The 15,294-nt window shown below is 40.7% G+C and overlaps 1 protein-coding gene across 1 annotated transcript in view; it reads right to left on the reverse strand.

The window, feature by feature from the left end:
• Nucleotides 1–7,322: 7,322 nt before the first annotated feature.
• LOC311325248 (H-2 class II histocompatibility antigen, E-S beta chain-like) overlaps nt 7,323–15,294 on the reverse strand; it is a gene marked incomplete at both ends in the record, with an annotated part of 41,159 nt that continues 33,187 nt past the window's right edge. Inside the window, 4 exons of the mRNA XM_084457916.1 lie at nt 7,323–7,348; nt 7,756–7,872; nt 8,288–8,569; nt 9,226–9,492. Coding sequence (XP_084314042.1) covers nt 7,323–7,348; nt 7,756–7,872; nt 8,288–8,569; nt 9,226–9,492 — 692 coding nt within the window. The remainder of the gene's footprint in view (nt 7,349–7,755; nt 7,873–8,287; nt 8,570–9,225; nt 9,493–15,294) is intronic.

Raw genomic sequence — 15,294 nt, forward strand, 5'->3', positions numbered from 1 at the left:
AGCGGAGCCGGAGTCATCCAGAGGCTGATGCATCCCGGGTCAACATTAAGCGAGCAAGAAGGGGTGAAGTCAACTATCTCCCAAACTTTCCCAAGGGTGAGAGTGTAGACACCTTGGAAGAGATGAGAAGAGCAATGGCAGAGGAGTATACAAAGAAGGACAAGGACATGACATTCATCCATCAATGCATGCTGAAAACGTTTGCACTCAGGCGTGAAGAAATTGTGAAGTGTCCCCCAACACCCGTTTCAGACTTTAAGGAACGATGGCCAGCCTTGTTTTCTGAAGCTCAAGTAAGTAACACATATTTTAAAGAATACTTTGACCATTTTCAACCTTATCAGATTGGATGTATTTGGATTATTCTCCGATATAATGCTCTGTTTCAGCTTGATATCAGCCCGATACTAGTATTGCTGTGTTCCTCAGTACAAACTAACATCTTACCTGTGTGCATGCCTTTGCTTGTATTTTGCAGCTCTATCTGAAATTCCACAGAATCACCAACCAAAACCTGCCCTATGTCTTCTTTGCGGCTCTTGACAACCATGCTCCAAAACTGATCAGACTCTACAAACAACGCAGGACCGGAGCCAATGCTGAAAAGATGGCAGAGATTCTAACAGCATATGAGGAGCAAGTAAGTGTCCTATTGAAGGCAAGTGTATGCTTTCTTGCCATAAGATAACTGGTATTAAGTGTATTTGTCTTTCTTGTCTTGTTTGTCTTTAAGGATAAGAATGACATCTGTGCAGCCAGAACAGCAGCCCTGGTTGGCCTACCACTGTACTTCAAAGAGGACTCGTCAGAAGTATTCAGGACCTGCACGGTAATCCCCCTCATTATTAGTTTTCCTGCACTCTTCTGTACTCATATGTACAGTCTTTAATGGCATTTTTGTGCTTCACGTTGCTTTATACCTCCTATGGTGTTATGCTGACCTTTTATAGTCAGTTTTTGTGTGGGTGTGTGGAGGTGGGGTCCCAGCTAAGAATGTGTCTTAAGATTTTTATTCTGCCCCGTTTAGGAGAGTAACCTCGAAGAAGTCCAGGAGGGTGCCGTGGCACTTGTGGCGGTTCTGGGAGAGGATGAAGAGGTTGCGCCTGAGGCGGTACCGTTTAAACCACTGTATGTTCAAGTTGTCCTTGAGGATGAGGTTGTGATGACTGTCAGATCTTGGACAGAAGCTGTGGTGGTTTTGTTTGGCTTGATGTATGCTCTCCACTTGAGCTACCCAAAGAAGATGAGCAGCTTCTTTGAGTTCATTCAGATCGTGTTCCTAAAGCTTGAGGGTGGGCGCAAGGAACTTCCTTCCAAGTTGCAGTCCTTGAAAAATGAGCTGGAGTAGGCTAGTTGGAAGTATACAGAGTAGAGTCCTTGGATGAAAGGGCAGAGCCACCACAATATACCAACCACTGTTTATTTATTTATTTTTACTTACCTCCCCTTGAGCTAACTATCAAATATGCAGGTTTATTTTCCCTGTCAATTCAGCCAGACTTAACCTGCATAGGACCGATGATGACCTTAGTATAGCCTTCCAGTATTCCTGATGACCTTAGTATAGCCTACCAGTATTTCTGATGACCTTAGTATAGCCTGACAGTATTCCTGATGACCCTAGTATAGCTTCCAGTGTTTCCGATGACCTTAGTATAGCCTGACAGTATTCCCGATGACCTTAGTATAGCCTACCAGTATTCCTGATGACCCTAGTATAGCTTCCAGTGTTTCCGATGACCTTACTATAGCCTACCAGTATTCCTGATGACCTTAGTATAGCCTACCAGTATTCCTGATGACCTTAGCCTACCAATATTCCTGATGACCTAAGTATATCCTACTAGTATTCCTGATGACCTTAGTATAGCCTACCAGGAATACTGGTAGGCTAAGGTCATCAGGAATACTGGTAGGCTATACTAATAAGGTCATCAGGAATACTGGTAGGCTATACTAAGGTCACCAGGAATACTGGTAGGCTTAGGTCACCAGGAATACTGGTAGGCTATACTATGGTCACCAGGAATATTGGTAGGCTAAGGTCATCAGGAATACTGGTAGACTATACTAAGGTCATCAGGAATACTGGTAGGCTATACTAAGGTCATCAGGAATATTGGTAGGCTATAGTAAGGTCATCGGAAACACTGGAAGCTATACTAAGGTCATCAGGAATACTGGTAGGCTATACTAAGGTCATCAGGAATACTGGTAGGCTATAGTAAGGTCATCAGGAATACTGGTAGGCTATACTAAGGTTATCAGAAACACTGGAAGCTATACTAAGGTCATCAGGATTAGCATTAGTATAGCCTACCAATGTTCCTGATGACCTTAGTATAGCTTCAAGTATCTCTGATGACCTAGGTCTAGACCTAGGTCTACCAGTATTCCTGGTGACCTTAGTATAGCCTACCAGTATTCCTGATGACCTTAGTATAGCCTACCAGTATTCCTGATGACCTTAGCCTACCAATATTCCTGATGACCTTAGTAAAGCCTACCAGTATTCCTGATGACCTTAGTATAGCTTAAAGTATTCCTGATGACCATAGTATAGCCTACCAGTATTCCTGATGCCCATAGTATAGCCTACCAGTATTCCTGGTGCCCATAGTATAGCCTACCAGTATTCTTGGTGACCTAAGCCTACCAGTATTCCTGGTGACCATAGTATAGCCTACCAGTATTCCTGGTGACCATAGTATAGCCTACCAGTATTCCTGGTGACCTAAGCCTACCAGTATTCCTGATGACCTTAGTAAAGCCTACCAGTATTCCTGGTGATCATAGTATAGCCTACCAGTATTCCTGATGACCTTAGTAAAGCCTACCAGTATTCCTGGTGACCATAGTATAGCCTACCAGTATTCCTGGTGACCTAAGCCTACCAGTATTCCTGATGACCTTAGTAAAGCCTACCAGTATTCCTGGTGATCATAGTATAGCCTACCAGTATTCCTGATGACCTTAGTAAAGCCTACCAGTATTCCTGGTGACCATAGTATAGCCTACCAGTATTTCTGATTCCATTAGTATAGCCTACCAGTATTTCTGATGACCTTAGTATAGCCTTACTTCACTCACTCAAACACACAATTTGTTGAACTTGACAATTCACACCTATGTAGGAAGCATTTCAGTGTAGCAATATGTTTTGATTGGTATACTCTCTTCAGTCAAAACTGTAACTGTTCATGTTCATACATAATGTTGACATTGATTACTGTTTCATTTTGAAAATATTGTGCAGAAAATACTGTGCAGCTTATTTTATTTTATTTAACTTTTTGTTATTTAAGTTAATTGATCTTTCTCTCTGGTATTCTCCATACAGTTGCTCTTGTTTTCTCTATTCTCTCCATCTCTATTCCTCTCTTGTTAAATTTCAATAATATATTCTGCAATGTAAAATGTTCAATCCAGGGAGTGTTGAAAAAGACATGATATACTTTTTACAATTTTTTATAAAATGATAATAAATTTGAATGTGTTGCATTTAAAAGATTAAGTGTGTTTTATTTATGCATGTGATGAAATAATGGGGTGTTGGATGCTTATTAATAACAAATTGATTATTGATGCACTTTGCTAGTTTTCTTTTAAGTTGACACAACTCTAATGATTCATTGCAATCGGTTTCCTTAAATGAATTAAGTTGCTAGGTTTCATTATTGAGCCAGTATAACTAAAACCATTTATTTTAACAATGTAGGGAAAATGAGTTGTTGCAGCTTGAGTTAAATAAGTATAATAAAAATGGTGCATTTAAGTAAGTCCTACTTGATATAAATGATTCTACTTCAAATGGTTTTAATGAGTACATAATACTATTACATGTGAGTTACACTTACTCAGTAATATTTACTATTTGTATATTGATCAGAGTGAGTAAACTTTACTCAGTTCACTTAAGTAGAGGTAACAATGTTCATTCTTGTTGAACTTACTCACACTGAAGAGTTCCAAATACTCAGTGAATTGAGTTATCAAACTCAAATGGTTCAAGGCAATCGGTTTCCTTAATTGATTTGAGTTGAGTTAACTCATCAGGTTTTACAGTGTAGGACAGAAGCTAGTCACGCCACTGAAATAGCTGTGAATTGAAATGACATTAAATAATGTCTGATAGATTAAGATAGGTCTTGTCGCCTGGACACATTAGTTCCAATGCTTCCAATTCTAATTCAGCACAATAAGAGCAGGATAGCCAGTTAGCTCATGAGCTCACAACAACTAGCAGCAGCTTCCATAACATTAATGGTAGCGGTCAGTGGATAAAGCAGGTACGTGTAACGTTAGCTATTTTGCTGCAATTGGTTCAACTTCTGTTTCTGGACAAGGTAAGGGATAAAAATATTGGAGTGAAAGGATGAACGTGTGGAGGTTTGGGGTATAGTCCCATAAAGTCATCCCCACTGGGGCCTTGAACCCTGGTCTCTTGGTTGGGAGTCCAATGCTCTGACCACTACTCTACAGAGATCGGCGGGTTGGTTTTGGTGTCCTTCCAGTCCCTAGTGTGGGTTGGGGTTAGAATAAGGGTTGGGGCTGGGACAGGATCTGACCTATAAGGCAAGGGGTAAAGGTTGGAGTGAAAGGATGAACATGTGGAGGTTTGGGGTATAGTCCCATAAAGTCATCCCCACTGGGGCCTTGAACCCTCGTCTCCTGGGTGGGAGTCCTATGCTCTCACCACTACTCTACTTGTGCAGTGGAGATCGGCAGGTTGATTTTTGTGTCCTTCTTTATTTTGGTGTGCTGGGACTACTGCCTCTTGTGGTGACAACAGAGAAATGCAGGTCAACATTGATCGGAGGGAGGGAGGGAGTGATAACCGGACAAACGCTATTCTAGGTGCGCTGGATTACATCCATGCACAAAAAACCACTGCCTCTTGTCTAGGTGTGCTGGCTTACAGCCATAATTGTCTAAATAACACATAGAGCATTTATCAATAACAATTATACTTCCCGCTCCAGATCAATGAGTTGGCTAGTTTAAGCCGGAAGTGTGCATGAGTAATACTAAAAGGACACGGGGGAAATAGCAGGTTAGGGAATATATGTTCCGCCTATGAACACGCCTTCTGGCGGCCATGTGGATTACCTCAGTTTTCGAAAACTATACACTGTAAGAAATTAGCTTTGCTAATTAGCTTAATTGTCTTGTCTTGCGCAATAAATCACAGAAACCAAACATAATTGTGACTTGACTTACAGTGCAGAAATTTCTATGAATATGTTTCTTATATCAGGTAGTAAATTAATTTTGGTCCTGACATGTGGTCCAAACTTTTGCGGGCATCACACTACTAATAGTAATATTGAGGTCAAAAGTGGCACAATGTTATCACAAAGTCCTCTTGTAGTGACAAGACACAACGAGTAGTGACATGTTCTTTATTAGTCACATTCTACATCAAACAGGTAAGATGTTCTTCTGTTAGCCCCTACAGTAGATTGTGCACACGCTAAGCAAGAGGTAAAAGAATTATAAGAGAAAGACATTTTGTATCAATCATTAAGCTAATGTTATAGTCCAATAACAGAACCTGAAACCACCACCACGTTTAAACAGACACCAACCGTACTGTAATAGCCTAGTTCATTTAAACAGACACCAACCGTACTGTAATAGCCTAGTTCATTTAAACAGACACCAGCCGTAGACTACTGTAATAGTTAATTTAAACAGACACCAACCGTACTGTTCATTTAAACAGACCCCAACCGTACTGTTCATTTAAACAGACACCAACCGTACTGTAATAGGCTTGTTCATTTAAACAGACACCAACCGTACTGTAATAGCCTAGTTCATTTAAACAGACTACAACTGTACTGTAATAGCCTAGTTAATTTAAACAGACACCAACCGTACTGTAATAGCCTAGTTAATTAAACAGACACCAGCCGTACTGTAATAGCCTAGTTCATTTAAACAGACACCAACCGTACTGTAATAGCCTAGTTCATTTAAACAGACACCAACCGTACTGTAATAGCCTAGTTCATTTAAACAGACACCAACTGAAGTGTAATAGTTCATCTAAACAGAGCTCTGCGTACTGTAATAGTTGACTGGCTCTAACATTAGACACAAGGCAAGCTTTAGCTGATAACACTGCTGTATCTCACAAACAAATGAAAACAAAGATTACAACTGAGTTATTCTCCTGAACAGTAGTTTACTCCCCTCTGAATGCCAACATTAGATTATCATTATCATACATTTACCAACACTTGACTGTATGTTAATCATTAGTTAATATATGGTGAAAAAAAGCAATACTTTAGTGCAACAAGGACTCTCATACTGGAGTATATGTTAGGTTTGAAGACCTGTCCTGAAGTTGAAGCAGTCCTGAAGCTCCCAAGTACAGTGGATTCTCATGTAGATTATTGACTTAAGGTGAATATACTGTAACATTACAATAATGTGTTGGCAAAGGATGGATACAGTGTGATAAACCTTGGCCTGGTTATCCTCTAGCAGAGACAGGTTAAGACCTGTAGGAACCAAGTAAACAGGCCTTTGTGCAGACCTCTAACCTGCCACAAAGAGTGTCTGAAGTTGTCAGTGATGTTTGGTGTCAGACTCAGGATGTCCTCCAGTCACTTGTCCTGCTAATGCTGTTTCTCCACAGACACCCAGTTTAGACTAGAAACCAGAGGGAAATGACTCCAACTCTCATACATGACTATTATTGATATGTGGATCTTATAACCCTGGTACAGTTGATTAATAACACCCAGGACAGTGCATTATTGATTAATAACACCCAGGACAGTGCATTATTGATTAATAACACACAGGACAGTGCATTATTGATTAATAACACCCAGGACAGTGCATTATTGATTAATAACACCCAGGACAGTGCATTATTGTTTAATAACACACAGGACAGTGCATTATTGATTAATAACACCCAGGACAGTGCATTATTGATTAATAACACCCAGGACAGTGCATTATTGATTCAGAACACACAGGACAATGCATTATTTGCGTATTAAAGGGAATATTTTTGTTGCATATAGAGAGACAAACTCATAACACATATGTATGGCCTTCTTAAGACAGTATTGGTTAATATGGAGCAAAGATATTGTATTACGCTCAAGCATTTTAGCGTTATTTCAGTTAAACTGAGATTTCTGGTTAGAAGGAAGCTCTAATATCAGGTCTAGTTCAGCAGTGGATTCAGAAACAGACCTGCAAACCTGAGAAGATAAAAGAAAACCGTTACAATGACCATCAGGCACAGTCAGTTGTAGTAGTTGGTGAAACTTTTCTGTGACAAGAGGAGTCTCACCTTAGCTAGCAGGCACCAGCATCCGCCCTGTGAAATAAACACAGAGAGGGTGAAGAGACAGAGGTGACAGAATCACTATGTGATATTTCAACAAATAAATCAACATTGCTGCCACCATCCACTGAACACAGGAGCAGTATTCTTGAAAAATACATCTCTCAATGTATAAGTGAATCTTTCTTACATCATGATTATTTTACAGTGTGCTGCGTACATAACACACAGATGACTGTGAAGACTGGATGACTATGAAGACTGTACATGTTCTCTACACACAGATGACTATGAAGACTGTACATGTTCTCTACACACAGATGACTATGAAGACTGTACATGTTCTCTACACACAGATGACTATGAAGACTGTACATGTTCTCTACACACAGATGACTATGAAGACTGTACATGTTCTCTACACACAGCTGATGACTCACCATTGGATTTCTTCTTCTGGTAGTAGATGAGTCCAGCCAGTGCAAAGACCAGTCCCAGCACCAGCCCAGATGCCCCGATGGCGATCTTATTCCTCTCAGACTCAGGCAGGGACGGGTCTGTCAAGGAGAAATGACCCTTCTGTTAGCATGAGATGACACTGTAGCTGTCCTGTATGTAGCTTCTGACAGACCACCATCTATCATACGCTAGCACACACAGTCACAGTCAGGGTCATTCAGGTACCCAGCCACAACACAGCACTCGTACCCTGCTCACCTGAACTCACCCCAGTACACCATGACAACACCCTAACAACAGCTGAGCAGTGAACTCACCCTAGTACACCATGACAACACCCTAACAACAGCTGAGCAGTGAACTCACCCTAGTACACCATGACAACACCCTAACAACAGCTGAACAGTGAACTCACCCTAGTACACCATGACAACACCCTAACAACAGCTGAACAGTGAACTCACCCTAGTACACCATGACAACACCCTAACAACAGCTGGACAGTGAACTCACCCCAGTGCTTCACGAGGGGTCTGTCCAGGCTGGCGTGCTCCACCATGCAGGAGATCTTCTCCCCGGATCTGGGCGTGTACTCCAGTTGGGAGTGGAACTGGTAGTACCAGTCACCGTTGACCGACTCCTCAGTGGAGATCACGTCTGAGGTCACTTCCTGTCCATCCCTCTTCCAGGTCACTCTGATCTTTTTGGGGTAGAAGTCATAGGCGCTGCACACCAGCATGGCAGGGTGTCTGCCACTAGAGGGGGTCACTGAGAGAAGTTTGACAGAGGGCTCCACTGATAGTGGAGGAAAAACAGCAACACATTAGTTCATATAACACTATCATTCATATCATATTGATCAGGGTTCTGTTCTCTATTAATTAACTCTATTATTGGTCTGTATTATATATACTGTATTATTGGTCTTTATTATATATACTGTATTATTGGTCTTTATTATATATACTGTATTATTGGTCTTTATTATATATACTGTATTATTGGTCTTTATTATATATACTGTATTATTGGTCTTTAATATGTCTACTCTATTATTGGTCTTTAATATGTCTACTCCATTATTGATCTTTAATATGTCTACTCTATTATTGGCCTTTAATATGTCTTCTCTATTATTGGTCTTTAATATGTCTACTCTATTATTGATCTTTAATATAACTGTGTAGATTCATCATGTTTGTTTCTAGATCTCTCTCAGTCCCAGAGGTGACCAGTAATGCAGTCCACCAGTTCTGAATGGTGAAAAACAATATCATCCTCCCATCCCACAAGATGAAAACATCATCATTTAATCATCATCAGGTCTACGTTGCTTTATATCCACCAGACAGAAGCTTTATTACAGGTTTTGTAGTGAACATATGAAAGAGGTGTCGTATCATCTGGTGAGTGAGAGATGTGATGTTGTTGTGGTGAGGAGGGCAGCTCACCTGTCTTCTCCAGTACGTGAGAGAGGTGGAGCTCAGCGTTGTTCTTGCAGTAACTCTCCAGCTGCGCTCGCCGACGAGCCAGGAGAACAGGATCAGCATTCCGGATCTTAGCATTATGCAGACCAAGCTCAGTGTATCCCTCATACCTGCCCTTAGTGCTGTTGAACCTGATTAACTCAATCTTATTATAAATTTGAGAGTATATGTACTCATGCGGTTGCTCTGTAGAGTATAAGCAGTGTGACACCATGTAGTACTCATATCCACCTGAAATATTGAAGAACAAATAATGCATGATCACAGTTTTCATCTGAATTCATTACACACTTTATTTCCTCATAATTCATGATAATCATGTCAAAGAACAATTCAGAAACATTCAATACAAATGTTATATGAAACAATATTCAACAATAAGATCACTGTAATTAGTTAATTGATGGAAAGCTAATTATACCTGGTAATACCATAGACTTTATACAGACTGTATTATACAGACTCACGGTGTGTAGTTTATGATAATGTAGCCTACCTGCTTTTTGCGTGGACAGAACCACAGCCATGCAAATGGAAAACACAGTTGACAAGGACATGTTCCTCCAGCGTTCAACTTCTCAACTAGATGAAAGAGAGCAGAGCACTCAGATAATAAACTGACTCTTAACCAAACAAACCAATCTCTGCTTCAGAAAAACACATGTCACATGTTGCTAGGCAGAGGTCAAACATTGTACGTTCATTATTACTGTATGGTCATTCACTAACAGTTAATTCTCAATCAGAACACAGTCATTTACATAAATACAGCATTGTTTTTAAACATTGACAAACATTTAATTCAGTTTTACTTTGTATTGAGTTAGAGCGTTGTTTACTCATCATGTTTGTCTCTTCAGGCTGTCACACTCAGTTCTCCTAAATTCAGCCATGCCAACCATATTGACAGTGTTACAGTAACAGACAGACATATCTCTTTATAGGGAAGCACAAGGAATAGCACAGGTATCAACTGACCACTTAAAACTCAATTAACCAATTAGATCCAAATCAACAATATCCTGAGTAGCCATTTTGGCCAGTCGTGCAAGGTTTCCTCAGCAAAACAAGGTCTGAGCTGATCCTTGCCATGCCTATGCCACAATGTGTGTATCTGCTTATGGACCGTGTGCTTGGGATCAAATGAGATACCGGGAAAATGATTCATGTTTACAATATGGGAGGGACTGATGTCGAAGAGCAAGCTCTGGAAACATTTGCATCTGGAGAACTGTTTCTGTCTGAAAACTACAAACCTGAGACATTATGATGAAAGACAATGATGTATTTCCACCAAAAATGTTGTATTTATCAAGCAAAGCATGTAATTGTTGTTGATGTCATTTCTTCACAGAGAGGAGAACTGAGAAGACTTGAATTATACCCTGAACTGAACATTTCTTTTCTCTCTCTTTTGTCTCTTGTGTAGGACCCTTGGACCAATCAGATGAGTCATTTCCAGCCTCATCATCTGTATCTAGGTAGACGCTCACATGGCTGTTCAGGCTTGTAGTGTAAATGCACAGTGGATGAGAACTTAGCAGGTAACGCAGGGATAGAATACATAGAGTTGGGGTGTCAGAGGCCTCTCACATAAAGGTCTTTATGTAAAAAGTAGATAATGATCATCAGATTGATGGGGAATTGAAAGTGTACAGTACATAACATGAAGCCTATAATGCCATTAGGGAAGTGGCTGATTATAATATAGTATATAATATATTATGCTTCAGTTATATTAGAACTAGATGACGAATGGCTATCATGTAAAAGTGAGAATGCATGACGGAATTATTCAATTAATTATTTTACCTTTTTACATTAATATGATAACTTATGTACTAGCAAAACGCATAATTTAATCAATCTACCCCCTGAAAACAACAACAAAGAAAGATCATGGCTACGTTCCTATCCACTTACATCAACTGTTGGGGTGAGAATCTCACTTATCCTGTTTCACAGAAACCAGGCTGTCCAGACAAACCAGTCTGGAGAAGTCCCTAAATATTGAAACCATAAAACTATGGATCGACTTAAGACAGAAGAATATCTACAGATTTTTTAGAGCAACAAAGTTTAGAGGAAGGCTTCTATCTATACAACAACTATTTTGGAGGGTATGTGGGCGTATGGAAGCTGATCATGAACATGTATTCTGGAGCTACCAGAAGATGTGTGTCTGTGCGTGTGTGTGTCAGTGTACAGTGTTACAGTATATAAAATATCATTTCCGTGTGTTAAGTAAGCTAGGACCTGTACTGAGGGCATCAAAGGTCAGCCTACACGTTACACAGAACACAATGATACACCCGTATCATTCAGTCAAACACAAATCAATCACATGATACCCCTGCCTCATTCAAAACAGTCAATCATTCAAACAGGTGGCGCAGTACCCTAGTACTGTCACCTCACAGCAGTCATTCAAACAATCAGTCATAAATCAATCAAATGATGTGGCTGTATCATTCAAACAATCAGTCATAAATCAATCAAATGATGTGGCTGTATCATTCAAACAGTCAATCATAAATCAATCAAATGATACAGCAAACAAACATATTTATTTGAATTGGAGAGTAGGACGCGCCTTCCCAGAAAAAATGACTTGTGGAGCTCAACCAAAAATCCTTAAAGGTGGGGTAGGAAGTTTGATGTCAACAAGGCCTCGGATTGGTCATCTTTTTCAAAAGAACCCGCCCCTTCCTCCTGTCAATCATGATGTAATCCCTCCCTCCAAACATGACTGGTAGGTGTGACGAGATAGAGACCCTGATTGGTCAATACATTCGGGCGCGGTGCATTCTTTGAATCCAAAATACAGAGGCAGCGGTAAACACGGAGATCCAAGTTTATTCTGAGAGCACTTCTGTTACTGATAGCTGAAAGGATATTATGACAATCTTACCAAATAAAGCCAAAAGCAAACTGCCTATCCCACCTTTAAGTCTTTTTCTCTGAATTATTTGATGAATTATGTCTAATGTTTTCCCCCCTGAAAACAACAATGACTGTGGCAAAGTACCTATCGTCTAACCTACAGGAAGTCTTTAAATTCTGGCCATGTGTCCAACCTTCTTTATCAGCCAACCAGCTGTAGGCTAGTTATAGTTTATATTACAGTCATTTGTACAGTCAGTTTAAAACAGTCATCTGCATAACAACAGCCTTCAGGTGCAGGAAACTCTTCATCTGATGGTAATATGCGGACCTGGTCAAACACTACTGTACTTAGAAACCCAACCACCCCCTGAGTGAATGAATAACATTGAACATGTCCAGAAAGAGAGTTGAATTTAAATAAAAACAACTTGGCTTTATCTGTCTGTATGTCTTCAAAATGACTGATATTTAGATTTATAAATGTTCATTTCTCTATTCTTCAACCTGGACCATGGTGTGAGTTTCTGTACTGTGTGATGATATGACAGAGGTCTGTTCCATGTTCTGTGGTCTGTCCTGTTCCTCATCTCAGGGCCGGTCAGTGCTGCTACAGCAGGGTGTTTACCTCCAGCTTCCCCTCCACTGAAAGACATGAGGTCTGGAAAGTCCCACAACTCCACTTTCACTTCACTAATCTCTCATCAGCCAATGGCAGATTTTATGTGAGAGTTGTTCTTACCATGTCATCTGTTGAAATAGAAATAGAATAAATATTGAAACCATAAAACTATGGAGCGACTTTGGACAGAAGAATATCGTCAGAAATGCTTCAGACTCTTTGCATCACCAGTTACTAAGAGAAGCTGTATATAACTGAGAGCTACTTCAACTCCTCCTATCGTGTGTGTGTGTTTGTGTGTATGTGTGTGTACTGTATATGAAATAGAATTTATGTGTGTTTGTTGAACCAGGACACTTCACCGTACAGGTTAGAGGTCATCAAAGGTCAGCCCACACGTTACACAGGACACAATGATACCCCTGCATCATTCAAACCATCAATCATAAATCTATCAAATAATTTCCCTGAATCATTCAAACCGTCAATCATACTGTAAATGTATCAAATTATATCCCTGCATTATTTAAACAGTCAATCATACATAATTTTCACAGTGTTTCACAGGTTTTTTCACAGAGTGCTGAACAAGATACTAAACCAAAAGTGAAGCATGCTACACTCCCTGCCTAGCGTCGTTTGTATTAAATGACCGCTTGCCAACATGGTGACCATGGACACCACACAATTAAAAACTGAAGACATGATTATATTGCACACAGAGAATTCAATCAATCAATCAATCAAAGCTTTATTTGTATAGCGCATTTCATACCCAGAGGCAACACAATGCGCTTTACAGAGAACAAGGGAGGTGGGCAGACGTCCCACCCCTACATATTCCAGAGGGAAGCAAAAAAACAGTATCACCCGGGGGCCAGATAAGTGAGCTGTAAAAATTCTTCCCTGACCCCTCTCAACAAGGCGATCGAGCAAGCTCCTGGAGTATGTTTGTCTACCGGCTAAGAACATTTATAAAGCAATAAAAAACACTAAATTACATTTTCAGAGTAAGAGAGGCTAATAACATCATAGGAGAGACATGGCAAACACTGGTGTGTGTCTGTGTGTGCGTGAATGTGCCTGGGCCCAGATAGAGGCAGGGGTCAGGGGTAGGGTCGGGGTAGGAAAAGGATAAGAAGTATAAGTGAAACATGAATGATATGGCTGAACTCTTTACCCAACACCAAAACCAAGGAATGCTGACAAGCAGAGTGTCCAGAGGAGTCAAGCAGCAAAGAGAAAGTACTGTAGAAACCTGAAGCCGACCTAAAACAACATATTTGTACCTATATAACAACTGGAGGTGTTTTTGGCCCCACATTGAAAATGAATGTATAAAGACACAGACTGTCAAGTCGTTCTCATAGAAAACTCATGTCAGCCCCAAGGCAATGAATTGTTTAATCATTATACAATGGTTAGTTCTGGTTCTTGATTCTGATTGGCTGGAAGCCGTGTTAAAATTAAGCAATAAACCACGAGAGGCCGTGTGTTACAGTGATTTTATAACAGCTAGTTGGTGTTGTCCGCTTCGCGTCGTGCCTAACAACGCCCCCTAGCTGTTATATGATCCTACACAACCTCTCATGGTTTACTGCTTAATTTTAACTTTAATTGTAATTTTAATTTTGACTTTAGGGAAGTGGAAATGTTTTTGTTGTTGTTTCATGTTTATGAGATGTTATTTTACATACAAGAGTATATCTATACCAGTGGTCAAAAAAGTCTCCGACGTACTTCAGGCGAGACACGGATGTCAACGCCGGGCTAATCGGCAGAGGCCAATCAGTCACACCCCGTATGACGCAAACCACCAGCTGACTGTCAGCTGTCATAGCATTGGTTCAGCTCGCTAGAGCGCATGTATTTAAGCTGTCAAAACACGTCATTGCTCACTCTTGCCATTACATCTCCGAAGGGCCATCCAGCGGTCCCTCCGGTCACCATGGAGGCAGAGACACTAGGCTGTATCTCCTTCGGACTCCACGAATCGCTGACCCGTGGAGGCCAGGGACTATAATGTACAGCAGTCCTCCTGTGGCGCTCTTTGACGGTCTTAGTGGGCTGAGTTACCTCCGAGCGTCTTCCCGATCGCGGCCCACTCTGATCGTCATAGAGGCAGGGGGCTAGATGCCGTTCCCTCTTCCGGCCCAGAGGGGGGGGAACATCTAGATTGCCGCTTTCCACATGCGTGGAAGGCAGGGGGCCCCCGAACAGATCACACCGCCAAAAAAAATATGCGTAAAAAATGTACAGTAGGACCCCACTTATCCGAACCCAACGGGACCGAAGGTCGTTCGTATCTCCGAAATGTCCGGATGAATGAAACAACCAAATTCAATAAGTGGTACTTGTTTCATATAGACTCATAATACACCGATAAATACCCTTAATGACTTGTGAAAATGCATCAAAATTGCAATCAAATCGCCAACTAAACTCATACAGCCTAGCCTATAATAGACCTACAGTATAGCCTATAATAAAATAAACAAATTTCCACTTGAGTGCATGCTTTGATCAAA

This window comes from Borostomias antarcticus (assembly GCF_949987555.1).
Source record: "Borostomias antarcticus genome assembly, chromosome: 24".
Taxonomy (NCBI): Eukaryota; Metazoa; Chordata; class Actinopteri; order Stomiiformes; family Stomiidae; genus Borostomias; species Borostomias antarcticus.